The 27,806-nt window shown below is 47.1% G+C and overlaps 1 protein-coding gene and 1 long non-coding RNA gene across 5 annotated transcripts; one reads left to right on the top strand and one right to left on the bottom strand.

Annotated features, from left to right (window-relative positions):
- The first annotated feature begins 461 nt into the window (after positions 1 to 461).
- LOC122677674 lies at positions 462 to 12,378 on the top strand. Its single transcript, XR_006335887.1, has 3 exons — positions 462 to 621; positions 696 to 746; positions 12,141 to 12,378. It is a non-coding gene; the product is annotated as an uncharacterized LOC122677674 (long non-coding RNA).
- On the bottom strand, positions 1,896 to 20,358 carry ADORA3 (adenosine A3 receptor). 4 transcript variants are annotated; one of them, XM_043877874.1, is made up of 7 exons: positions 19,607 to 20,358; positions 10,213 to 10,319; positions 7,486 to 7,833; positions 5,138 to 5,204; positions 4,278 to 4,378; positions 3,812 to 3,870; positions 1,896 to 2,019 (listed from the first exon to the last, which is right to left on the bottom strand). In XM_043877874.1, the coding sequence occupies exons 1-7, from the start codon at positions 19,954 to 19,956 to the stop codon at positions 2,008 to 2,010; spliced, it is 1,044 nt and encodes a 347-aa protein (XP_043733809.1). In that variant the 5' UTR covers positions 19,957 to 20,358; the 3' UTR covers positions 1,896 to 2,007. The 4 variants fall into 4 exon arrangements, with proteins under 4 accessions (XP_043733809.1, XP_043733810.1, XP_043733808.1 ...); XM_043877875.1 differs by lacking the exon at positions 3,812 to 3,870 and having other exon boundaries at positions 1,896 to 2,022; XM_043877873.1 differs by lacking the exons at positions 1,896 to 2,019; positions 3,812 to 3,870; positions 4,278 to 4,378; ... (1 more) ...; positions 7,486 to 7,833; positions 10,213 to 10,319 and adding an exon at positions 16,640 to 17,724 and having other exon boundaries at positions 19,607 to 19,793; positions 20,091 to 20,322.
- Between the last annotated feature and the right edge of the window lie 7,448 nt (positions 20,359 to 27,806).

The following is a 27,806-nucleotide window of genomic DNA, read 5'->3' as shown; positions in this document are numbered from 1 at the left end:
GCTCCTGACAGCTGGATTTTGAGGGGAAGACAGAGGAAGAGAGAGTTGATAAAGGAAGGGCTCCCTCTGTGTAGAGCCGGTTTAGGGAAATAGTCCTGGGAAGAGATAGCAGTGCCACAGCGCAGTCGGCCGCACGAGGGCAGCAGAGCGCCAGGAATGCCCTTGTCCCCCGCGCCGGCTGTGGGATGTGTTGGTAGGGGAGGACTCGTTTCAGCTGAAACTCTGAGCAGACTTCAAACAATTCTACCAACCCTGAAGTTAGAAACACATCAGCTTTCCAGTTCAGGGCCAGTACCTTATGAACAGCTTGCAAGAAGATGTATAACCATCGTCCTATGGCCACCCAATACATGAAACATCAGATTAATTCCTCTTCCCTGTTTTATTGAAACTTCCTATTTTTAACAGCACAACCCTCCATTTACAAAGTCTTGATTTTTTTGTGTCCCTATCATGAAAAGTGGCACACAACTAGCCTTACTGAAAGATGAAATGAGTAAATAATTGGCTGCAGATTCAATAAGTCTTTGGTACGTAAGGGAAGAAAACAGGCTGTGGACCCAACCGTGGAACCAGAACCAAATCCTACAGGATTCCCAAAAGAAATAGGTTTCCAGATAAGTAAGTGTGCATCTTCCAAGATGTCTATGGATGTCTTCATCTGTCGTGGATGTCTGCTCTCTTGCCTTGTGTAGCAGAATGTCCTAAACCACCCAGCCAAGGAGGGATTGCTGTTTGCAAAACAGGTGGGCTAGTGGCTTCTTTGTACAAATTCAACTCATGGCCACAGGAGAAGGATTAGGATTGTTTAGTGGCTGAGGGAAAACACAGCACTTTTGATGTTTGATCTGGGACTGGGGAAGCAAGGGGTCTGGCTGAGTGGGCATACAGAGGATGGTAGGAGTGGGGTCCCCCTCCCTGCTCTTCCCATCAGCCTGATTGTTGAGTAGCTTTGGGTTCCCTAGCTATGCAGAGAGAGCTTAGGGCTGAAGGAACTGTGTTCCTAAAAGACTCTGTGAGAGCCTGGACCTAAACGTGCAGATGTGTATAGACCCCCCCTATCCCAGGCCTGCCCAGACTCACGCCACTGAGTCTCCTGAGCATGGAGACTGGCCAAAACCCTCTCAGGAGGGACTGGAAGAGCAGGGCTTTTATGAGGGCAGCAGAAGCAGTGTGGGAGATTCCAGGGTCTGAAATGCAGGAGACACACTTTAGGGGGAGAGTGTGTGGAAGCTAAGAGGGTAGGGAATCCTGGCATTCGTGACAGTATCACCTCGCTTGCACCCACAACTACTGATGCCCTCATCTCGATTTGTTTCCTGATGTGAATCAATATTTCTCTTAACTTATCACACTTTGGTTTCTTACTGATGAGAGGCAGTGTCCATTCAGCCTGGTGGCAGTTTCCCGTAGTTTCCCAAACTGGTGGCAGTTTCCCAGTTTTTGAGCCAAGAGACTCTGAGAACCTCTGATGTAGCCTCTCCCCCCTTCTTTGGGTAGAACAGCATGGAATACTAATTCAGAAGTAAACTGGAATATTATACTTTAAAACAAACTTTTCTAGAAATACTTTCCCAGTGATATCCTGAGAGAAGTTAGTCACACCTTGAAGTTCATTCAACACTGGGTCAGAAATTTATTGGCTAAGGAATACAGCAGAAGTGATCTCCTGGCCCCCTGATCGAGATTTGGCCCTCTTCTTCACTTTTGACTAGCTGATTGCGTGAGAACTAAGATCTTGAGATGTTATCTGACTGTGGCCTTGCTCAGGAGTGGCCAAGCAACCCTCTGACTGCCTCTGTTCTTCCCTATCTGCAAATGATCGTTGGCGAGGTTGAGGGGCCTTCAGAACACCTGAGATCAGAATCCATCCCCAAGTCGTGGGCCAGCTGTCATGGTGATTCTATTGTAGCATCATTTTATTTATGAGCTTAATAAAAGAAATCTTCAGCCCCATCTGTTCAGTATGAGCCATTGCCTTTGGAGTCAGGACACGTGGAAGGGACTTCAAAGAGTTGTCTACTTTGTTAGAAATAGAAAAGGAGAATTGAATTGAGATTTATTGCCTACCTCTGCTGGGTGTTTCTGCAGCAAAAATGGCAAACTCTGTCATAAGGGCTTCACAGGGGCCCAACACCAAAGTTTGTTTTCAGAGAGAAAATCAGATGTCATGATTTAAAGGTTATCAACCAGTTAGCAGCAAAGCTTGGTGCATGGGGCCTGCGTTCACCTCTCACCAAGCTCTGGTGACACGAATGCAGCTGACCTCCTTCAGAGCCCAGAAGGGACCCTGATTCAGGCTGCATGTTCCCATTGCCTGAGTGTGGGAAGCTGGCTGCGGCTAAACCAGGCTGTACAGTGCCCTGCTGGATAAGATTTAGGGTTGGGTGCCGTTGCCTCAACTTTCACAGCACCATGCATCTCTCCTTTAGAGTACTTATAGTTGACAATTTCAGATCTGTGTGTGTGAGCATGTGTCTGAGATGGTTTGCCTACCTCCCATTCTACATTATAAGCTCCATGAAGACACATGCTATTTCTTTGACTCAGCTGTGTATTCCAGAATCTGGTATGGTCATTGTTTGTTGAATGAATGAATGAGTGAATGAATAAAAAATCCTGGGGAGTATGGGGTCCTCAACTTATACGGGAGTAAACAGGCAATAAGTTGCCCTAGGTCATGCCTTAAAGAAGTGAAGATGGTTTTGGCAAAAACCTAGGCTCCAATTGTGTCCCACAGGGAGTGTTGTGTGCTTAGTCACTCGGTTATATCCAACTCTTTTCGACCCCATGGACTGTAGCCCAACTCCAATACTTTGGCCACCTGATGCGAAGAACTGACTCATTGGAAAAGATCCTGATGCTGGGAAAGATTGAAGGTGGGAGGAGAAGGGGACAACAGAGGATGAGATGGTTGGATGGCATCACTGACTCAATGGACCTGAGTTTGAGTAAATTCTGGGAGTTGGTGATGGACAGGGAGGCCTGGTGTGCTGTAGTCCATGGGGTCGCAAAGAGTCGGACTCAGCAGAGCAACTGAACTGAACTGTACTGTAGCCCCAGGCTCCTCCGCCCATGGGATTCTCCAGGAAGAATACTGGAGTGGGGAGCCATTTCCTTCTCCAGGGGATCTTCCCAATCCAGGTCTTCTGCCTTGCAGGTCGATTCTTTACTGTCTGAGACCCCTGGGAAGCCCCCCCAAAGGGTGTGGTCTTGGGAAAACCAAGCAAGATGTTTCTTTGTCTGCACCCCACACCTCCACAGCTCTTAGACGGCAAAATCCAGGAATGCCATGGGAGCCACTGCTTTGAGTTCTTAGGGCTTCTGCTCTGGCCCCGGAGCCAAATTATCACCAAACCTTGGGTTTCAGACTGGCCTGGCTGTAGACTCTTGTGTTTCATTAACAGATGTTTCTGGTTCGTTTGTGTTCCCTCATTCTCTAAAATGTTGTTTTCTACATTTCCATACCCAGAGGAGGTTGGAGTCTGTTTTATAGTTATGCCCACAGTCTCTCCATTGCCCAAGGTATTTCTGTGGCTTCTGAGCACAAAAACAAACAAAAACCTATTAGCCAACTAGCAGTGCTTGTGTCTGATGCTGTCTGTGCCCTGTGTCCACTTGAGAGGTTAGCCGATTCCCCACATGGTGGCCTTGGGGATTCTGGCTTCTCTGAAGTGGCCCCATGGGAAAGATGGACGTATCTACACACCCTCTTCTGAACACAGTTCCTACATTTAGGAACAGGGAGCCGTACAGATCAGGGAGCAGTGGGTACGGAACCCAAGATAGAAGAGTCGAGGAGGGAACTTACCAGCGGTGTGGGGCTCACAGAAGTTTGGCTGGTTTTCTGGTTTCTCGTTAGGCCTTTACCTGCAACCGTCCAAGGGAAGAAGGAGGCACAGAGCTTAAGGGCCGCTCCTCCTGTGGTTCAAGGCCAGGCCTGAGGCCCTTGGGCTTGTCCTTTTCCACTCCCAACCACTCCCAGCCCTTCTTCTCAAGGACACCTCTCTATGCCTGCTTGCCCAGGTGCCCAGAAGCTCCCCAGTGTCTCAGCCCCCTCCTCCCTGGCCCGCACATGCCTCCACAGTGCTCCCTGCCACCTCTCAGGGTGCCTTTGTGACCATGAAGCAGATTTGCCCTCAGCCCGTGGGCAGGCTGCACAGGAATCCAGGGGTCCAGGCAATAGGAGGAGGGTCACATTCACCCATTTGAGAACTGTTCCTTGACCCCTTTCATTTTCCCCAATTTCCACCACCCCTGCCCCAAACTTCACCTACCCCTTCTGTTTCTTTGGTTTCTCCTCCTTGTGGACAAACGACTGAATATGGAGATGAGCCCTAAGCCCGTGATCAGTATGCAAATGATGAGAATGGACATCCTGGAAGGAATCACAGACAGCATCTGTATCTCTTGGAAGAAACCACATTTAAGTTCTCTGCTCAGGATCCCCTTTCCTGGGACCCATCCCCTCTCCCAGCCCCTGCCCCCACCCAGTTCCAGCAGCCCCTGGAAACCAGATTCTTTTAGAGCACCCATCACCTCCAGATCACACATGATCACGCATGATGGGACCTGGGGTGGCTGTCTGACACCAAGCCAGGCCCAGCCCCCTCCTCGGAGACTAACGTGGGACTGGAAGTGGGAGGATGCGGTCTTAGACTGGGGGAACAGGGGGAAAATAAACTCAGCAGCTTCAAGTGGATTATCTTCTCCCAGGGAAGAAAAAAAAAGTGAAATATAAGAGGGCAGTGGGGAGAAAGAAGAAGCAAACACAAAAGTAAAGCAGATTGAAGACAGAGAGAGAAATCCTGATGATGCTCCCCATTTCTGAGGGCGGCCACATCTCTGCCCCTGCATTTCATCAGACACTGCTTTCTCCTTATGATGAAATCTCCTCTTTAATCAAAATAGCCAGAGGGCATTTTTGCTGCTTGCAATCAAGAGTCCTAAACTGTTTTCTTTTGAAAGAAAGCAAACAAAAAAAATAAAAATAAGAAAGAAAGCAAACAGTCACACTGAAGATGGATAGTTCAAGAGGAGAAACAATACATAGCTGGAAAGCAGAGGGTGCAAACCCACTGCCGTGTTGCGTTGTTACTGCCCACCCGAAGCCCACTTGTCCCCTAAAGTTGCTCACCTGGAGTGATCTGCCTTGTGGACAACCTTGGAAGCCCTGCAGCTTCTGTTCTTGTTGCCCAAAAGGTCTGTGTCAGAAAGGATTTGTTGAGAGTCAAATAAGGCCCAACCTCAGGCCCTTCCGTTGCCTTCTGCATCCCTGCACCCCTGCCCATCCTTCTCTCAGTCTCCAGAGAGTGAGTGCCCTGGGTGAATACTGGGTTAAGTTCACCTGACTCTTTGCAACCCCATGGACTATACAATCCATGGAATTCTCCAGGCCAGAATACTGGAGTGGATAGCTGTTCACTTCTCCAGGAGATCTTCCCAACCCCGGGATCGAACCCAAGTCTCCCACATTGCAAGTGGATTCTTTTACAGCTGAGCCACCAGGGAAGCCCAAGAATACTGGAGTGGGTAGCCTATCCCTTCTCCAGCGGATCTTTCCAACCCAGGAATCGAACCGGGGTCTCTTGCATTGCAGGCAGATTCTTTACCAACTGAGCTATCAGGAAAGCCCACACAAGGCAGAAGGCGGATGGAACAAGCAAGGGCTGAAATCCAGCCCATACACTGTTTGCCAAACCATATACCCTGCCACTGAGTTCCATGCACTGGGAGGAAGGGCGCCTTTTCCAGATGTGCACAAATGTTCTGTTGACTAAACATGGCCCTTGGTTAGAGAGGCTGACAGCTATGGGAGGGGACCGTCAGAGGCACCAGAGGGCCAGTCCTGTCCTTAAGAAACTGATCAGTAGGTAACATAATTGTCACATTGTGTTTCTGACACCTATCAAAACCAGTAAGAGAGGGGCCGCCACGGTCACCCGCCTTGCCCCCATGAGAACATCAGGGGATGGGGTGTGTGTCTGTGTTTCATTTAAACTGAGGAGCTCATTTAGGTGGGACTTCTCTCATCCTGAGCCTAAAACTCAGGACAGACTACACACTTAAGTAAAAGCAGAGCCACACAAAGTAGAAATATGGTTGCTGCGAAGGATGTCACACTTTCGGTAAGATGAGTGCTGAAGAAATTACTGACTGGTCAAACGTGAACAAGGCTCTCCAGTATCAGGAGGAGGCTTCCCCAAGCCTCCCTTATGCCCTTTGCTATGTTTTCCTACTGGCATTGTCCTCTGATGAAGCTAGAGAAAGATTTCCCTTCTAATTTTTATCTATTTATTTATTTTTGGCTGTGCTGGGTCTTCATTGCTGTGAGGGCTTTTCTCTAATTGCGGCGAGTGGGGGCTACTCTTATGTGAGGTGCATAGGCCTCTCATTGCGGTGGCTTCTCTTGTTGCAGAACACTGGTGTCAGGGTTCGTGGGCTTAAGTAGCTGCAGTTCCAGGTCCACAGTTTGTAGGATCTTCCTAGACCAGGGATTGAACCCGTGTCTCCTGCATTGGCAGGCAGATTCTTATCCACTGAGCCACCAGCAAGCCCAAGACATCCCTTCTAGAAATGGAAACAAGGAGAAGTCACAGGGCCGGGGGCGGGGGCGGTGGAGGAAGGCAGGAAAAAAAGGTAGAGCAATGTGCCTGAGAGAGGTTTTCTGGTATAAAGGGAGGTCTTCAACATTGGACAGAAGGACTTTGGGGAGCAAATGGAGCCCCTATTCCTTCTGCCTGGCCCAAAGGAGCAACATACTGGCTTAGACAGACTCGCCCCTCCAGGCTGCTCCACCCATGCCCTTCCAGCTGCTTCCAGGAGCAAACTGTACCCCTTAAAAGAAAGCATTGACCTCTTGGACCATATTTATCTCTGTATGTTATAAAATTATTTAAGTGGGCAATTTTTGAGGGTGCTTGCCTGGGTGCCTGTGTGCTTGCTAAGTCGCTTCAGTCATGTCCAACTCTTTGAGGAGCCCACCCGGCTCCTCTGTCCATGGGATCCTCCAGGCAAGAATACTGGAGTGGATTGCCATTCCCTTCTCCAGGGGATCTTCCAGACCCAGGGATCAAAGCTGCAGTTGTTACGTCTCCTGCATTGGCAGGCGGGCTCTTTACCACTAGTGCCACCCAGGAAGCCCATCCAGGTGCCTAGACCACTATTTACAGCCTCAGCCACTTCTCAAGAAGTGAATATTCAAGATTCTAGTTCATAAGGCAAAGCTCTCACACCAGTGAGCCGCCCAAATCAGATGGCTGTGAGGGGAGAGAGGTTCTTAAGAGCACCCTGGGGCCCAGGCACCCTCCTCTTCCCCCAAACTCCCAGTTAATCATTAGCACCATCAGCAGCCACCAGCTCTGGATGGATGGAGGGACCAGGTTAACCCAGAGAACCGAGTTGGTGCTCAATGAGTATTTACCTCACCAGCTCCCACCAACTGCCGTGAGTCACCCCCAGCTAGACCCACAACAGGTTCCTTACCTTGCCCGGACCAGAAACTGTTGGTGATGGCTCTTCTGTCATCGGTCACAACCAGCTCTGTAAAGTCCATGTCATCTCTGGCAAAGTCACGCTGGACACCACACCAGTACCAGCCAGTATCCTCCTTGGTCAGGCAAGACACAGTGACAATGAGCTGGTTTCCTGTGTCCCTCAGGGCCACGCGGTCAGTGCTGTTGGGTGTGAAGGCAATGATGTTGCAGTAGTCCCGGAAATAGCCTCGGCACCAGTACTTGGGGTGGTCCTTATAGTGGGTGCTGTAGTTGCAGATGGCGGAAGCTGTGTCCAGCACAAAGCTTTCCTTGACCTTCTCATCCATGACCATGGCATCTGTGAAAACACACACAGACAAACACCATCGTTCTTTTAAACACATCTTGGCCCCTGTACCCTGGAGGAAAATTAGTGAAAGCATTGGAGGCAGATTTTTGCCTGTTTTGGGGTTGGCAACTAACCGATAGAGGTTGAACAGTGTTCCCCTAAAATTTATATGTTGATGTGGTAACCACCCAGTGCTTTTTTAAAAAATCTTATTTATTTATTCTTGGCTGTGCTGGGTCTTTGTTGTTGCATGTGGACTTTCTCTAGCTGCAGCGAGCGGGGGCTCCTCTCTAGTTGCAGTACTCGGGCTTCTCACTGCGGCGGCATCTCTTGTCGTGGAGCACGGGCTCTGGGGCACGCAGGCTTCAGTGGTTTCAGCTCCCAGGCTCTAGAGCACAGGTCAATAGTTGTGGCCCACGGGCTTCGTTGCTTCACAGCATTTGGGACCTTCCCAGATAAGGGTCTGAACCCGTGTCTCCTGTATTGGTGGGTGGATTCTTAACCACTGATCCACCATGGAAGCCCCACTCGGTACTTTAGAATGTGACTGTGTTTGGGTTTAGAACCTTTAAAGAGGTAATGAAGTTAAAGTAGGGTCATTAGAATAGGCCCCAATCCAATCTGACTGGTGTCCTAATAGAAAAGAAGATCAGGACACAGACAACAGAGGGATGACCATGAGGACAGTGAGAAGGTGGTCCTCTGCAAGCCAAGGAGAGAGATCTCAGGAGAAACCAAACCTGCTGACACCTTGATCTTGGACTTCTAGCCTCCATCACTGTTAGGAAACAAGCGTCTGTTGTTGAAGCCACACAGTCTGGGTTTGTTACAGGAGGCCTAGCAAACCAACACAGCAAACCTGGAGAAGAATTTTTCCCTGCTCTAAGAGCAGGGAAAATATGTAAGCCCCTCTGAAAGACTTTAGGAGGCCGCTCATGTTGCTTGGGGGGAGGGTTGAAGAGCCTGAGGCTTACTGTTAGTAAATTCTCCGCCCCTAGCTCACCCCTTGCTGCCCCACTTCACCTTGGCACCCTTGAAAGGAAAGTAAGGAGGTTTGAGACAGAAACAAGCTCATAGACATAGGAAACACTACAGTTACCAAAGGGGAAAAAATCAGGAGTTTGGGACTAACAGATACACACTACTGTATATAAACAGCTAAACAACAAAGACCTATTGTATAGCACAAGGAATTATATATTCAGTATCTTGTAATAACCTATAATGAAAAAGAATCTGAAAAGGAATATATGTGTGTGTGTGTGTGTGTGTTCACTTAGTTTCTCAGTTGTGTCCAGCTCTTTGCGACCCCATGGACTGTAGCCCGCCAGGCTCCTCTGTCCATGAGATTCTCCAGGCAAGAATACTGGAGTGGGTTGCCATGCCCTCCTCCAGGGGATCTTCCCGACCCAGGGATCGAACCTGCAGCTCCTGCATTGCAGGCAGATTCTTTACTGCTGAGCCGCCAGGGAAGCCCCAAATCAACTATGCTTCAATAAAAATTTTTTTTAATGTAGAAAAAGAAAAAGTAAGGCAGTTTTGAGGCTTCTGCTGGCTGTACAGTACTGAAGACAGAGGCATCTGGTTCTGTTCTGTCCTCAGGGGCTAAGAACTTCACGTTTCCTCTGTGCCTGACCAGAGAGGGGACCTCTGTCATCTCAAAATGTTGCTTAAAAAGGAAGTCATGCAGGCCTCATCCAGCTTGACGGTGGCTGGGGAAGTGTTTGACCAAGGAAATGAGATGGCTAAGAGAGCCCAGCCCTCCCTTAGCCTTCCAGATGCACATTGGGGCCCCTCAGTGCTGCCTCCAGAGTAGCCTGCAGTGGGTGTGACCAGCCCACAAAGCAGTCTCGTGTCTTGATGTCACTTGACAGGCTATGATATTTTGTTCTCATATGGACCCCATGAGAAAGATCATGTGATAATCAGTTTACCAGCCTGGATGCTGACCCAGAGAGAGGTGCAGTAACTTCAGAGATCACAAGCCTGGAGGAGGGCAGAGCTGGGGCCAGCCTGGTCCTCTGACCTTCTCATCTTTGGGGTCAGGTGTGTGCAGAAAGTGGGAAGTCCAGTCCTCATTTATCAGCACAAATGCTTTCAAAGGAAGGAGGGGAAAGGGAAGGGGAACTTACACTGAGAATACAGGGCCCTCATTTTAGCTGAGGGCTTCAAATTCCCCACCACCCTTTTATCAGATTGAAGAACAAGGACTAATTTGGACAAGATTTATTATTTTACCACCTTTTGTTTTCCCATCCAGCTCCTTCGGTGGCTTGCACTAATAAGCAGGAACTCCAGGCAGGAAAGGAAAAGCACTAAGTTTAGGGTTAGGATGCACCACCTCTGGGAAGCTTGGAGGCCTGGAGATGATCCTTCCCCATTTCTTACCTGAAAAGACAGTCAAAGAGAGCAGAATGAAGAGCCTCATGACTGGAAAGAAGTGAATCTTCAACTGGGATGACCAGATGGACCCAGGGGCCTTAGGAATCCTGGATCTGTTTAAAGGAAACAGATATCTTTGAGTTGAAGATGCTTTTATTCTGTTTGGAGAGACCAGGGAAAAGAAGGACCAACCAGTTAATCCAAGAAGTGCTGTCATGTACAGGTATCCCTGTTGTGCACTGCACAAAGGCACTTCAGCAGAGGGAAGCCATTTGCAGACATAAACTTACTTACAGACAAAATTCTGGGCTTCCTGGTAGAGCCCAAAACACAGAGGAGCTGTCCCTCCTGGATACATCCACTCTGGCAGACAAGGCACACTCAGAAGGGCACATGACTCCAAACCATCACTGATACACCTTCGTCTATGCACCTGTGCCCGGTCCTGCAGAGTGGTCCAGGTACCATCCAAGGTCAGGCCTCTTGTCTTGTTCACCACTCTTGGAAGCCCAATTCCTATTTAGCTGAAAGGAAGACCAATAAGGAGACTCATAGCTATCCTGCCTTCCAGGAGAACACTGCAGCCTCATCCAGGGAATGTGGCTAGAGGGTAGAGCCTGAAGCTGACATGCTGGCAACCGGAGCATGTGAGCAGGTGAAAGTGTGGGTTCTGGGGCATCAATAGCCAGGCTGTAGCCTGCAGACATCTTCAAAGCCTTCTTGGGACACATCAAGGCTGTCCGTGCGATAGATTCTTGCCCTGATTGCATGTGGGACCCATATGGTCTGGCTACTGATTTTTAAAGTTTGAATTATGGAACCACCCTCAGGTGAATTTAAGCTGAATGCTTATGTATCATACCCAGAGCTAGCACTTCTCATCAAGGGTTGGATGTGGTGATTGTCCAGGTTTTCAATAATGTCCTCTCCTGAGCAAGGAGAGCCTTTCTCTATTCACACCAAGTCAGCATTGGGCCAGCAGCAGGCCTGCATCATGGGAGGGGTTTTGCTTATATTGCCTCATTTATTCCTCAAGAAACCTTTGTGAGGTCAATAATTAAACTGCCAGTGGGACAAAATGTAGCAGCACTCTATAAATTCAAAGGGGCTCGAGAGACATACTCTCTGGAGGAGGGCGCAGCAGCCCACTCCAGTATTCTTGCCTGGAGAATCCCATGGACAGAGGAGCCTGGTGGGCTACAGTCCATATGATAGCAAAGAGTCAGACATGACTGAAGCAATTGAGCATGTATGCAAGAGAAACATACTAATAAATTATAATATATGGAACTTAGTAATACAAGAAAATTCTGGATTTTGGATCCTGACAGAAGCCAACAATTGAGAAAGGTTGGACAGTGACTGGATAGATGGTGATATTAAGAAATTATTGTTGTGGACACAGTGGGGGAAGGAAAGAGTGGGATGAATGGTGAAAGTAGCATCAACATACACACACTGCCATGTGTGAAACAGATGTCTGGTGAGAAGCTGGTATATAACACAGGGGGCCCAGCCTGCTGTCTGTGATGACCTAGAGAGGTGGGGTGGGGAGAGGGATGGGAAGCTCAGGAAGAAGGTGATATATGTATAATTATGGCTGATTTTCATTGCTGTATGGCAGAAACCAACACAACATTGTAAAGCAATTTTCCTCCAATTAAAAAATAAGTTTTTTAGAAGTGAGAATAAAAGAAAAGGAAACACTGTTACACTTTTTTTTCCAGATGTGATAATGACATTGTCATAGCCAGCCTCTAAGATGGCTCCTGATGCACGTGCCACTGTGTAATTCCCTCCAGGCTTGAATCAGGGCTGGCCCAAGTGATCAGTAAAATATGGCAGAAGTGATGGCATATGGCTTCCAAGGCTAGATCATAAAAGATGTGCAACTTCCACCTCAGAGGTTGCACCACTTTCTTTCTTTCTTTCAGAAGTCAGCTGCCACGTTGTGGGGACTCTCAAGTGGAACTGTGGAAAGGCCATGAGGAAAGGAACCAGCTTGCTAGACATGGACGACCCACCTTGAAAGTAAATCCTCCAGTACCATCAAACCTCCAGATGAATGCAGACCCAGCAACTTTGTGAGAGACCTCAAGCATGACCTGCCCAACCAAGATGGTCCTGAATTCCTGACCCATCAAAACCACAAGAGATAATAAAGAATTATCATGTTAAGCCTCTAAGTTTGGGGGTGTTTCATTAAATCACAGTCAATAATTAATATTGATATTGTGGGTTTTTTTAAAAGTAGGCCCTTATCTCTGAGAAAACCACATGTAAAACACTCAGAATTGCTCAGAGCTTGTACCGTGAAACCAAAGAAAGTGCTAACCAAAGAAGATTGTGCAGAGATATCAGGAAAATACCCAAAACATGAAAAAGTAACATTCTAAAGCAAATGACAGGCTCAGAGTTCAGAGAATAAACAGGTGCATCTTTTAGCATTCTGACTATTATTTGGTATAATTAGTTCTATTGCTCCCTCTTAGGGAGAGAATTGATTTTCACTCTATTTGATATGTCAATAAGATAGTAAATGGGTAATAAGAAGAAGCTACATTTTAAAAATAACTTTTAAAAATACAAACCAAGATGCTGACAGATGAAATAATTTGATGTCCAAAATTTCAAAATAATCAGGTCAAGTGGGGAGGGGCCATTAATGAAACAAGGTTGACTGTGAGCCAATCATTATTAAAGCAAGATAATAGTTATACAAGCCTTTGTTATTCTAGTGTGTTTGAAATTTTTCATAATGAAAAGGAAAAAGCAAAAAAAAAAGTAAAAAGCAAGAAAACAAGCAAAGCATTGACACAGATATTACTAGCCTCACTTTAAAAATAAGAAAAACTGAGGCTTAAATAAGGCTAAGTTTAAATTCATACAGCTACTATAGCCACCATGAGCTAATGCTAAATCTGAAAGAAAAAACTCCTGTCCATCACTTGATTATGCTTCCCCAGTAGTAACAAGACTGCAAGACTGTACAGCACTTCAGAGACTACAAAGAGACTTTACATATGCCATGTCCACTGAGTGGCCGGGGCAAGATGCAACCGACTTTTCTCATTCCCATCATACCCATTATAGTAACTAAGGGCAGAGTTTCTGTAGAAAATGTGCATTAGTTCTAAGAAACAGAAGGCCCAAGTGGACCATGGCCAAACCATATATAAAAATAGAATCTGGCCCACAACCAGCCCAGGAAACCAGCCCCTTATCTATAGTAACTGGCCCAGGAAGCCAGCCCAATATAAACCAGACGGATCGGAAGTCAGACCATTATTTCAAGTAACAATCCAGAAAGCCAAACAATAATCCTTGTAACAATTGGCCCCACATGGTCAGGGCTAGATGAATAACTGACAGCATCCCTAATATTTGTCCTGCTTCCAACTAAAGACCAACTAGAGAAAGTGAAGTATGCCCCCTAACTCACCACGCAGAATGCCCCACTTTTAGTCAGCCTGCTGCAGTCTCCCCAGACCAACGGTCTCCAGTCAGGGTACACCTGAAGCCTTCTTTCTTCCACTATAAAACCATCCCGCTCTTCTCCAGCCTTTCAAACTCTGTCAGAGAGCAACAGGCAGTGGTTTCCTGGTGGCTCAGATGCTAAGGGATCTGCCTGCAATGCAGGGGACCTGGATTTGATCCCTGGGTTGGGAAGATTCCCTGGAAAAGGGAATAGCTACCCACTCTAGCATTCTTGTTCATGGGGTCACAAAGAGTCAGACACGGCCTAGTGACTAAATCTTTGTGGCTGACTTCGCCTCTCTAGAAAGCTCAGAATAAATAGACTTCATTTGTTCTCATTTTGTTGGCCTTCACTTATTTCTACAGTTAATAAAAATTAAAAAATCGGGTAAATAAGACAGCTACTCAGCATCTACTTTTGGTCCAGTGAATCTGTGTGGAGAAGAAGGGGGAGGCAAACTTTGATTTTGTCTGGGTGGTCTCTTTACCTTATTCCTTTAAAATGAAAGCCTAACAGCCACCTTTGACAATGTTTAGCTGAAGGGAGAAGCCAGGAGACAGAGAAACTCCTGTGACGTTAATCTTTAAACCTGAAACCAGGGTAGTTCTCACTACCTCTAGGCTAACTCCTCACCAGTGAGTCTTGCTTCATCTTTTTTGAGTTCACGCCCAAAGATATGTCACTAAAAGGCCTCTTCTGGGCTGGTAGAGCCCCTGAGCTCAAGAGATTCTCACTGACACCCAAGATATGACTTCCTACAAGCCTTCAGTGGGTTTGCTAAGCAGTGAATATCATAAAGGAAGAGAGAGAAGGAGGGGAGGAGGAAAAAGGGAAATAAAAGTTTTTCTGAAACTCAGGAACTGCAGCTTGTCTGATGATACCAAATGACTCAAGACAGACTGCTGCCTTCTTTTGAGAGAAACAGTTCCTTTAAATCAAGTCTTCCAAAAAAGGCATAGGTCAAATATTGCTACAGCAACTGGGTTAGAGTCTGAGAGCTAACCAGCACGTCCCTCAAGTCTCAAATTGGGCAAAGGTGAGTTGTTGGCAGACCAGTGTGCCAGGAACACCCATCACCCCCGAGTAAACCCAGGGCCTCATCCTGGAGGAGCATTTTCACTAAACCATAAAAATTAATTCAGGAGGAAAAGGCTGAAATCAAACAAAGGGATACCATTAAGAAAAAATTGGAGGTGGCAGAGACTTGGTTTTTTGAAACAAAAAAGATCCCCCAAAATGTTTGTTGGGGAGCTTGTCAGGAACAAAGTCTCCTTCTATATCCAGGGACCCTCAGGAATGGGGATGGGCATTCCAGTCTTCTTCCTCTAACATACGAGTGTGAATGGTACCAGGAAGTGAGTGGGTGGGGTGACCAACTGGGTTTGGCATTAGTAGAAAAGAACATGCAAATTTTAAACATCCCAGATAGTGCTGATTCTGCTTGGACTGACAAAAGGAGATGCAAGAACATTTCCCTGAAGTGAAATGTTAACAAGATAAATATGGTTCTCAGGCTCTGGCCTAAGATTAGGGTCAGGATAATCTCTCAGGACTAGTTGAGAATTAATAAGAAGCACATTTTCAGTACACTTATCCTCTCTGATGTGGTTTAACTGAAATCCCCAGCTTGCTGTTCTCATCATGTTAATATATGTACTGTATTGACTTGGGACTAAGAGTCCACAGCTGCAAATTTGGACTGCCTAATCAGAGATGCCACCTCCAAATTCCAGGGCCACACACAATGCCCCAAATGACGTGTGAAAGTGAAGTCATTCAGTCGTGTCCAACTCTTTGCTACTCCGTGGACTGTAGCCTAACAAACTCCTCTGTCCATGGGATTCTCCAGGCAAGAATACTGGAGTGGGTTGCCATTTCCTTCTCCAGGGGATCTTCCTGACCCAGGGATCGAACCTGGGTCTCCCACATTGCAGGCAGATGCTCTAACCTCTGAGCCACCAGGGAAGCCCCCAAATGACATGACTAGCATGCTATTCCTGTCTGGTGTCCCAACAAGAAACAGCAACTAAGGCAAAAATAACAAAAAACAAACAAACAAAAAAAAAGCAGTCCTCAAGTATACAAACCATAGCTTGTACTCGTGATTCTGATAATTGTACATAAGGTTAACTTAAGAATTTGGGCTTTGTAGAAATTTCAAGTCCCGCTGCATGTCTAAGGATAGGTAGCAAGAATGTTGGGTTCTCCCATAAATCAGGGCTGCCTTGAAATCCTGGTGCTCAATTAATTATGTGATTGTGGACAAGTTACTTAAACTCTCTGTACCTCAGTTTTTTCTTCTGCAAAATAGAGATGGTAGTGAGGATGGTACCTCAAAGACTAGCAGGACCAAAAGAGAGAATGCATGTAAAATAGTACATAGCAAGTGAAAGTGTTAGGCGCTCAGTCGTGTCTGACTTTTTGTGACCCCTTAGACTGTAACCCACCAGGTTCTTCTGTCCATGGGATTTTCCAGGCAAGAATACTGGAGCAGGTTGCCATTTCCTTCTCCAGGGGATCTTCCTCACCCAGGAATCGAACCCGAGTCTCCCGAATTGCAAGCAGACTCTTTATTGTCTGAGCCACTAGGGAAATATGTAGAACATGCTCAACAAATAATATTAATAGCTCTCTGGGGTCTCTTTTTGCCTCTATCTCACTATCCCTATTAAAATAAAATACTAGAGGAAATAATTGAAGACTCAGGTCTAAAAGAGAATTGTTTCTTCTCTAACTCTTGATGAATGGTTCAGAAAACTGACAAATACTCTGATCAGCCCAGGAAAAAGGAGCAGAGTGTGCTGGGGCCAGGGGTGAGGATCCTAGAATCTACACAGAATTTATAGGAGAAGGTGTCACATGGCGTCACGTAGCAAGCAGGCTGGATGCCAGGAGCAGACAGGTGGATCTTCCAGCCCCAAGTGACCCTGACCCTCATCAAAGAGTTTTAAAAAAGTTAGTTATCATCTTTTATTCACTCAATACATTTACAACTGAATCCAGAAAGTTAAACTCAATTCAATTCTTGCATGCCATCATCTTCCAGGCAACTGCTGAGAGCAGGGTTCTCTGCTTAGTTCCACAGTAAAGCAGAACTGAGTCACCATCATGTACATGTCAAGCCCCATCAGTCCCCTTTTGTCAGTAAGTCAATGAAGCATGCTTCAGATTCCATAACTTCTGTTAGAGGAGAAGACATGTAGCAGTAACAATGGAGCATTGTCCTCAAGTCAGATACCCAGAAAAGAAGGACATGAAAAAAAAATGAATTAGAGAAAGAGGACATAGGGAAGGTACAACTAGAGGCAGCCAGCCAAATGCTTCCCACATCAGTAGACGGAATCAAAGACATGAGAGCCCCATCCCACGTGGAAAGGCCCTCAAGTGTTGATGCCGAATCTGAAGGTCAATGAGATGGACAGCCATCTTTCATGGATAACTACTCAGAAGTCTGCTCAATGCTTGAGTCCATGGACTTAGAGGGCTGGCAGATCACACAGGCTTTGAGGATCAAGAGATAGGTTTCCTTGAACTTCTTTATTTTATAAGCATAGATGATAGGGTTCATCATGGAGTTAGCGTGGGACAGCAGGATGCCCAAATACAGCACAGTTGGTGGCACTTCACCATTAAAGTAGATGATGCAGTTGATGATGGACAAAGGCAGCCAGGACAAAGCAAACAAGAAAAGAACCAGTAACAGAGACTTGGCTGTCTTGAACTCCCGCCCATAAAATGCACCTGTCTCTTTGGAGCCAGAAAAGTTCTGACTGAGTCGGTTCCGGATGATGTAGAAGATATCAAAGTAGATGGCACACATGACAACCAGGGGAATGAGGATCCAAATGAAGAAACTGAAGTAGACCATGTAATCCATCCTCATGACCGAACGGAATTGGCAGGGTAGGAAGGTGAGATTTTTGTGCGCTGTCAGTTTCATGTTCCAGCCAAACATGGGGGTCAATCCCACGAGGAATGACACCAGCCAGCAAAGGCCCAGAGCCAACCATATTCTTCTTTGCGTGGTGACTCTCCTGTATCTGTTTGCATGGAAGAGAGTCAGTGAGTTCACAGCAGAAATTGCTAACGGGTTGGGGGGGAGATGGAGCTGGACTGTTGGAATTCTATGGTGATTTCAACTAAACTCTACTGGATATGAAGACAAGATGAGCAGAGAAAAACCCAGCAAAGTTCTCTGGGCACTTTTCTAAAGAAGTACAATCTACAATACATCAGGAATATGTTGCCAAGTGCTTCCCTACTGGCTCAGTGGTAAAGACTTCACCTGCCATGTAGGAAATGCAGGTTCCATCTCTGGGTTGGGAAGATCCCCTGGAGGAGGAAATGGCAACCCACTACAGTATTCTTGCCTGGGGAATCCCGTGGATAGAGGAGCCTGGCAGGCTACGATCCATAGGGTTGCAAAAGAGTCAGACATGACTTAGTGGCTAAAGAACAGCAACACGGCAATTGGGGATTGCATGCCCCTCTCACAGCGCCATTTCCAGCCCAAGAATTCTTCAATTCCTGGGAGGTAAGAGTTACTGAAGTCTCCTAGGATCACCTACCTGAGAAGAAACAATCTGCTCAAAGCATGTTTGCCTGCTGTGTTCTGCACTTTTTTTTTTTTTTTGGCCATTATGATGACATCCATCATTTAGACTCTGCCTCTCCCACACTTCCCCTCTACCTGTGTCTGTCTCTGCTTCTCTATGCTTTACAAACACTTGGTGTTTGAGTTAGAGTCTATGGAGCTGCAAAAGTTGTGTTGAAGTTCTTCCAGGACCTTAAAAGACTCACCCAATCAGAAGCCACCATTTCTCTTTAACCTGTTCTTCCTGACAACATTCTACACAGACTACAAGAAGAAAGTGGATTTTATTAAGTACTGGCTGTGTACTCAGTAGACTTTCTCTCAATGAAATCTCGTGACAAACCGGGACTATTTTATGACAATCTCCATTTCATTGTCGGTGATGGTGAACATCAGAGTAGTGACAGCTACCATTTCCTGAGCACAGACTCTTTGTTGACATTTTTCTAAGAGCTTTAAGTGTGTTGACTCACTTGACCTTACCAGGAAGGTGCAATTATGATCCTCATTCTATGGGCGAAAAAAATGAAACAGACAAGCAACTTGTGGAAGCTAAAAGTGGTGGAACTAAAATTGAATGAAGGACAGTCTGAATTCAGAGCATTGCAACACTATGCTGAAGAACTAAGACACAGAAAGTTAAATAACTTGCCCAAGATCAGACCTCAAGGTCTGAGATTTGAACTAATGCTTGTTTGTATGCAAAGTTGTCTATAGCTGCCTCACCATGCTCTTTTCCCAAGAGAAGAGAGGAGCAACAAGAGACCAGTGTAATTCAGGACACGTGGGGATTATTCACTCGGCAGTCTGTTCTGTTCACATGGTCACACGAAAAATTGCTACTACTTTCTGCAATGGAGAACTTTTTGGTCCCCTTCGCATCATGGAAGAGGAAGCAAAATTACAATAACTTTAAAATAGCCTACATTTGTAAAGGACAGAACCATCAGTTTATCTCTCACTTTTTTTCCTCTCAGCTTATCTTATCATCTAGCATGTTTCTATCATTTCTAATAACCAAGAGCAATTTTTCACTAATTAAAGATGGATCAAGTTTTTATCATCTTTAGCCTCTGCCCCAGGGGATATGGAGCAGGTACTCCATCAGTGGGGTGGGGGGGATTGGAGGATTCCTTCATTCCTTGTTTCCAAGTCTCTGCTTGTCATTGACAAACCCTTCACACATCAAATGGTGAAAAGAACCACTTTCAAGCTCAGAGGCCAATTTGGATTTGTTTCCACTTAAAAAGTCTTGGGTCTGGACTTGTAGCTCCATTTCCCAGGCACTTCTATCACCACCCGACACCACTGCTCTTTAGGCAAGTTACCTGACTGTGAGCTTGACCCGCAGGTATCGGTCCACAGCAATGGCTAGCAAGGACATGATGGATGCGTGGGTGAAGATCATCAGCAAGCAGGTCATGAGAAGGCAGCTATAAAAGTGGATCGTGACGCCCAGGCTGATGACAATGGCCAAAGGCATAACCAGCACTCCAACAGCAATGTCAGCCAGGGCTAGGGAGACAATGAAATAGAAGGTGGTGGTCTGCAGGCTAGGGTTCAGTTTGACCACCCAGATGACCAGCACATTGCCCACTATGGCACAGAGCCCGATGAGAATCTCCACAGTGATATAGGTAACGTTGGCCAAGAGCACAGCAGTGCTGTTGACAGGCATCTTGTTTTCCAAGAGGAGCCTCCCAGGTGAGTAGTGTTCCAACAAGATCCGTGTGGGCCAGTCCCCCTAGCTCTTGCCACACATCCTTCCAGAGGTCCAGGTGTAGCAGCCACCATCCAGAACTCACAACTCACCCATTCTCTGTCTTCTCTGGTGTCACCTAGTCTCCTTAGAGAGATTCCACCACAGGCTGACACGGGCCACACATCTCCAAGCTTGCAGAAGTCTGGGGAGGACAGTTCTCTGTGGCAGAATACGAAAGTGCAGCTGCTCTTAGTTCCCCTGCCCCTGCAGGGCTACCCAAGTTCCATCGAGATAAGCAACGCTCTTCAGTGGTGTTTAAGGAAGTGAGATGGGCCAAGAGGAAGCACAGAGCTAGGAAACACTCAGCAAGAAGATGGAAAGAAGGGGTGGAGGGATGTTCGCAGCATGGAGAAGCCTCAGCATTTATTTACTAAGGGACTGGATAAGAATGTCACACTGAGTGGGAAAGGAACTGGGAACACTAACTGTAATAATGTTCTGGCTTTCTGCTGACTTAGCAGAGGCAAACAGAACACACAGAAGAAAAAGAAGTAGACTCTGGTTTTGTTGTTGTTCAGTCACTAAGTTGTGTCTGATTCTTTGCAATCCCATGGACTGCAACGCACCTGTCTTTCCTGTCCTTCACTATCTCCCAGAGTTTGCTCAAACTCATGTCCACTGAATCAACGATGCCATCCGACCATCTCATCCTCGGTCGTCCCCTGCTCCTCCTCCTGCCCTCAATCTTTCCCAGCATCAGGGTCTTTTCCAGTGAGTCAGCTCTTCACATCAGGTGATCAAAGTACTGGAGCTTCAGCTTCAGCATCAATACTTCCAGTGAATATTCAAGGTTGATTTCCTTTAGGATTGATCTGTTTGATCTCCTTGTTGTCCAAGGGACTCTCAAGAGTTTTCTCCAACACTACAGTTCAAATCATCCATTCTTTGGTGCTCAGCCTTGTTCATGGTCCAATTCTCACATCTGTACATGACTACTGGAAAAACCATAGCTTTGACTAGACAGACCTTTGTAGGCAAAGTGATTTCTCTGCTTTTTAATATACTACCTAGGTTTGTCATAATTTTTCTTCCAAGGAGCAAATGCCTTTTAATTCTGTGGTTGCAGTCACCATCCACAATAATTTTGGAGCCCAAGAAAATAAAATCTGTCACTGTTGCCATTTTTTCCCATCTATTTGCCATGAAGTAATGGGACCGGATGCCATGGTCTTAGTTTTCTGAATGTTGAGCTTTAAGCCAACTTTTTCACTCTCCTCTTTCACTTTCATCAAGAGGCTTTTTAGTTCCTCTTCACTTTCTGCCATTAAGGTGGTGTCATCTGCATATCTGAGGTTATTGATATTTCTCCTGGCAATCTTGATTCCGGCTTGTGATTCATCCAGCCCCACATTTTGCATGATGTACTCTGCATAGAAGTTAAATAGGCAGGGTTACAATATACAGCCAGATGTACTCCTTTTCCAATTTTTGAACCAGTCTGTGGTTCCATGTCTGGTTCTAATTGCTGCTTCTTGACCTGCACACAGGTTTCTCAGGAGACAGGTAAGGTGGTCTGGTATTCTCATCTCTTTAAGAATTTTCTGCAGTTTGTTGTGATCCACATAGTCAAAGGCTTTAGCATAGTCAATGAAGCAGATGTTTTCCTGGAGTTCTCTTACTTTTTCTATGATCCAACAGATGTTGGCAATTTGACCTCTGGTGGCAGGTTCTTGAACTTAGAATTTACTCCTTCTGAGCACATGCCATAGACTGACTGACTGTGTCACCCCAAACTCACAGGTTGAATTCTGACCTTCAAAGTCAAGGCATTTGGAGGGGGAGGCTTTGCGAGGTTATTAGGTCATGACGGTGGAGGTCTCATTAATAGGATTAGGGTCCTTATGACAGAGACCTCACAGAGCTTTCTCGTCCCTTCCACTATCTATGTACCAGGAAGAAGGCTCTCATCAGACACAGGTTCTACCGATATGCTGATCTAGGACTTAAAGAGACCTCAGAACTGTGAGAAATAAATTTCTCTTGTTTCTAAGTCCCTTAGACTTTAGTATTTGGTATATCAGCCCAAATGACTAAGACAGCATATAACAGTTAATACGGAGAATTCAGCCACACGAGTTGACCCTGTTGGGCATGGCTGAACATGGCAATACATGGCAAGCCTTTGTATTGAAGATCTTTTGCCAAAGGACAAACTAAGATTCCCTATTCAGACGAACAAAACTTCAGCACCTCCCATAAGCCCCATGAGCATCATATCTGCTGACCCTCAGCTCCCCTTCTCAGCCCACACTGTGGGCTCACTCACTCTAGCCATCAGCCTGTATCAAATCTATTTGAGGGACAACAGGATGACCAGCAACGCAGAAAATAGGGAAAGAGCAGCATGTGCACATAATCACATGGCAGACCTCCTGCCCCAAGCCCTGCCCCCACCCTGCAGAAATAGCTACGGATTGTCTGTACTTATGTTGTGCACTGTCTTAGCCATTTGGGCTGATAGACCAAATACTAAAGCTTAAGTCGCTCACCTGGTTTCAACTCCTGGGAATCAGACACTTGAAATGCAATTGTGATCTGGAGTCCACCCGGATGGCTCAAATTGTAAAGAATCCTCCTGCAATGCAGGAGACCTGGGTTTGATCCCTGGGTTGGGAAGATCCCCTGGAAAAAGAAATGGCAACCCACTCCAGTATTCTTGCCTTGAGAATTCCATGCAGAGAGGAGCCTGGCTGGCTACAGTACATGGGGTCACAAAGAGTCAGACACGACTGAGCAACTAACACTGGTTCAGAGGTTCCTCCATGCTGCCCAAAAGGGTTATTTAGAGAGACAGCAAAAGGAACAGTTGAACCTAAGTCCACACTGCGGATTGAAGGATTTATAATATTTACCTCTAAGCACCAATCTATGGAGAGCCACAAATAAAATTTGACCATCACAGGAGTGCTGTTCTGGTGTTTACTAACACTGGTGTTTACCTCTCACTGGGGCACAGGCGAGATGCCTCGGCATGGGGTCTGCCAGGGTCTTTAGTTGTTCTGCTTCTGTATCATCCATCAATACCCTACCCCAGCTGCATGCCAAGTCTGTCTGACATGCCTTGCTCATTCCTGCTAGACTTGCCTCATGTCCCTGAGCAAACACCCCAGGTAATAAGGGGCAGCCCTCTTCAACAACATTTCTGTCACCCCAGCATTTCCCAGCATTAGCCGTGCCTGCACCCCTGCACTTTGGGAATGCGACCGGTGTCACCAACCTCCAATATAAGTAAGTAAGTGAAAGTCACTCGATCGTGTCCAACTCTCTGCCACCCCATGGACTATACAGCCCAAGGAATTCTCCAGGCCACAGTACTGGGGTGGGTAGCCTTTCCCTTCTCCAGGGGATCTTCCCATCCTGGGGATCGAACCCAGGTCTCCCGCACTGCAGGCAGAATCTTTACCACCTGAGCCACCAGGGAAGCCCAAGAATACTGCAGTGGGTAGCCTATCCCTTCTCCAGTGGATCTTCCCCACCCAGGAATCGAACTGGGGTCTCCTGCCTTGCAGGTGGATTCTTTATGAGCTGAGCTATCCGGGAAGCCCTAACCTCCAACATGGTGAATGTCTCTACTGCGGCTGCTCTCTTTATCTCTGCTCAGAGGAAGTCATAGAGAGCGATTTCTAGGAGGCTGCATGCTCCCAAAACAAGCCTTTCTGTAAGTCCACTATAAAGCAGTTGTTGAATCTTGGTTTGTTGTCGTTTAGTCACTCACTGGTGTCCGACTCTTTGCCTACCAGGCAAGAATACTGGAGTGGGTTGCCTTTTCCTTTTCTAGGGATCAAACCCACATCTCCTGTGTCTCCTGCCTTAGCAGGTGGATTCTTTACCACTGAGCCACCTGGGAAGTCTGCTGCATCTTGGTAACTCACTGCAATAAAAGATACCCCAGCCCTCAGCCCTTGGCCACCCAGTAGCACCAAATAACCTTATATAAGAGAAAGACCCTCTGGGGAAGAGATGAGATGCTAACTGGTTGTGGTGATGGGATAGCTAAGGAGCACTTTTCCTGGAGGGCTTGGTATCTCCTGGGGTTACCTGGAGTGGCCAAGGACAGAGGGAGTTGGCTCATAGCAGAGCAGAGCACAGACCTCTGCCCCGTGTCGTGACTGGTCAGAGAGCGGCCAGCTCCTGCGTTTAGAAAGAAAACGGTTGTGGCCCTTGTATGGTTGTGGGCCAGAAGCTGGGGTAGGGGAAGGTGGTAGAGGCCAGGGAAAGTCTCTGAACCACGGATCCATCACACAAGAAGTGGGTCGAGCCCTTAGGGGTGGATGTGACAGCTGCAAACCTGGACTGGTGTGATTTGGTTCCAGCCCATTTCCTCTCCTTTAAGACCCAGATGAGTCCTTCTGAATTTGCGAAACCAAGGACAGGAGGGTTTGCCCAAGGACCAGTTGCAGGGGCAGTGCAGTGGGGACAGGGTGGCCTGTCGGAGAATAACCCCCAGGAAAAAGGAGAGGCAGGGGACAAACTTGGGGCTGCCAACTCAGCCACTTCACCACTTAGGAATTGTCCCCTGAATCCTCTGCACAGACCTGGGGAATTCCCTCTCTGTGAATAAAAGAAGCCCTTCCTTTGTTTTTTTCTGAGTAGATAGAGCTCATCTCTGCTCAGGGGCCTGAGCTGAGGGATGGTAGGGAAAGGTTTTCACAGTGACTTAGCATTTTGGCCTAGGAGGGGGGCACTGAGTGTCCTTTTCATTCTAGATTAAATATCGAAGAGCAGCCAGGGAGAGGACAGAGAAGCCAGGAGGAACGGACCCCTTCCCCCATTCCCCACCTCTGCCCACAGCCACTCTTAGTCACGGAACCAGCCTCATCACCGCTGAGCTGCCTAACCCAGCCCCAGACTCGAGTCCCTCCACAGCCTCCGTGTTGCCTGCAGGATCAAGTCCAGACTCCTCGTAATGGCATCCAGACTCTGCTATGGGGTCTCCCAGCCCCTTCAGCCTCCTGTTGCCTGGTTCCCGGGGAAACCATAAGGGCCTTGGGGGCTCAGGGTGTGCTTTCTCACTTCCTCTCCCCTCTGCATACTGCTCCTTTCTGTCTAGGAAGGTCCTTCTCCCTTGCATCCACCCAGAAAACAAGCCCTTCTCCTTCCAGCCTCTTCTCAAACAGAACTTTGAAGAAAACTTTGCAGACACCATCCCTCCTCCCATGGCTGGGGTTATACAATCCCTGTGAGCTCTTGGAGGGCAGGCATCTCCCCTTTTCATTTCTTTCAACAGTGTACCATAGCTCCTGGCCACTACTAGGTGCTCAGGATACCGACAAACAAATGGATAGGAAAGCACCTCAGTGAACCAGGGGCGTAATAAACTCAGCACTAGGTATAGAATACCAAGAAGCCAGCTAGGACCTGTGAAGCACTTTCTGTTCTACAGCTACTGTGTTGATGTTTTTATACACCTAATCTCTTGCAATGTTATCTGATGAAATATATGCTATCATTACCATTGAGGCTCAGAAGTGTGAAGTAACTTGCCCCAGAGGTTGCTGAGCTAGAAAGTGGCAGAGCTGGCATTCAAACCCAGGCTCCTGGCTTCAGTAAATCAGTAAGCAAGTGAACAAGCTTTCACAAGTATAAGCTGTCCCTCGATTTACTGTTGCCAAATTGTCAACTGGAGGTTCTACACTCATGTCTGGAAAAGAAAGCGGCGACCAAGACCACCAAAACACAGCGCAAGAATAACATAGGCCAAGCACCAAATCTGAGCAAGAAAGTGGAGGAAGCAGAGACTGCTAGAGCAGCCTGGGTTCCCAGGGGAGCTCTGTGCCGGGCAGAAAACCTTTTGTTGGACCAAGGTGCCATATACAAAAAACTTAATAATAAGATAAATTATAAATGAAACATGGCTCACGTCATTTTCCCATCTAAAAGAAGGTCCATGTCTATTTCAGTTCTACTGAAAGAAACCTGAAAACTCTGGAGGAGGGAAGACTCTGGGAGGAACCATGAGCCTGAATGGGGGAAAAAGCAACAGACTTCTAGGGAAAGGCCTTGTGTCTCCCAAAGCCTGCCCCGGCGCCACCTTGAGCTGATGCAGCTGGACTTAGGTCAGCCACGATGCTGGAGTTCTGCTTAAAATCCTAAGAGCCTGGCCAGAGATGATTCGTCGGATCCTCTGCAGCTTCTCAGAAAAGCCTGAGAAACCCCGGCAACCAGCCTGAAGTAAGCCCAAGGTGCAGTGTTAGGAGGCAACCAGAGACGGCGCTCTGGAGCCGCAGGACTAGTACAGGTGGCGCTGAGGCAGGATGTCAGGCGGGCAGAAGGTGGCGGCTTCTGCCAGGGGCCTGCTCTCACTCACTCCACTGCTGCCTGCGGAGCTGCACAAAACCATCTTGCTCACTTCCTCTTGGCCCCATTGCCACTTCCCCAAAGCCCTGTATTTTTACAGAGCGTGGTGCTTGCGAGCCAACAGCCGAGGCTTAGAAAGAACGCGTGCTCAGAGGCACCCCAAGACGGCGGCCAGCTCTTACTACTCCCCTCTCCCAGGCCCCCCTCCCTTCTCTGCCTCTCAGTTAAGCCAGAGGGTGCAGACTGGGCTTATTTGAAGCCACTGTCCTCTGGGTGCTTCCTACGAGGACTTCCGTTGTGACCAAGGAGCCAGGGACTCCCTGGAGTCTGACTTCAGGAGACTCACATAGAGCCAGTGTGAGAGAGGAGGAGAGAGGTCAAGGCTCCTTCACTCTGAGCAACAGGAAATCCTGCCCAGCCAAGGGGAACTGCTCCTGGCGCCTACGCCCCACCCACCCCTACTGAGCGTGTCAGAAGTTCTCTGGACTCTAGTGGAGAATCTGAGAAGGGTTCAGCTAACTGTTTGCTCCAGGTTCTAGGCACTTAGGAAATGAGGAGGTGTTCAGCTGCAGGAGTCTCAGCGGATAGAGGCTTTTTCTTCTTGTGTCCCTGTTGGGACGCTATGTGCAGCAATGGCCACCAGGGGGCAGCACACTTCCACTGCCACTCAGGATGCCGGCTGAGCGAGAAAGTAAAGCAAGAACTTGGGGGTTCCACCTCCGCAATGTCTAGCCAGCGCCCTCAGATCGTTCAGAAAAGGAAAGAGAAGACTAAGGGCAAGGCAGACACGGGGAAGACTCCCCTGGAGTCCAGTGGTTGAAAATCTGCCTGCCAATGCGGGGGACATGGGTTTGATCCCTGGTCCAGGAAAATCCCTCATGCCTCAGGGTAAATAAGCCCCCGTGCCTGTGTTCTAGAGCTTCTGCTCTGCAACAAGAGAAGCCACTGCAATGAGAAGCTCGCTCACTGCAACTAAAGAACAGCCCCGGCTCACCACAATGGAGAAAAGCCCAAGCAGCAATGAAGACCCAGCACAGTCAAAAATAAATATATATATATTTTTTTTTTAAAAGGGGGAACATGGAGAGATTGCCGTCTGTCTACATACTTTCATTTTAGACAGGCTATTCATTTTTATTAATAGATCACAGAAATGTGTGAATTCCTGTGTTATTAATAGTCTATCATTAAGTATAAAATCAATGAGTTAAATAGCCTGTTCTTTAAGCTATTGTCCAAGATCTAAACAGAAAGCTGGACATATAGCGGGTAGTCAGTTAATACACTGAGTTAATTACATAAACGTTGAAATTAGACAACTAAGCTTTTGAATTATTTTAAGTGAAATTCTGAAAAAAGTTTGCTAATATATTATTGAATAACTCATGAAAGTTAGCATGCTTTATCAGACTCTGAAGGAGACTTTAAATTTACTTTGAAAAGACTGTCATAACTTTTTTAATTAAAAA

Source organism: Cervus elaphus, chromosome 20 (genome assembly GCF_910594005.1).
Source record: "Cervus elaphus chromosome 20, mCerEla1.1, whole genome shotgun sequence".
NCBI classification, from domain to species: domain Eukaryota; kingdom Metazoa; phylum Chordata; class Mammalia; order Artiodactyla; family Cervidae; genus Cervus; species Cervus elaphus.
The sequence above is the reverse complement of the archived record's forward strand: the minus strand, read 5'-3'. Positions and strand labels throughout refer to the sequence as shown.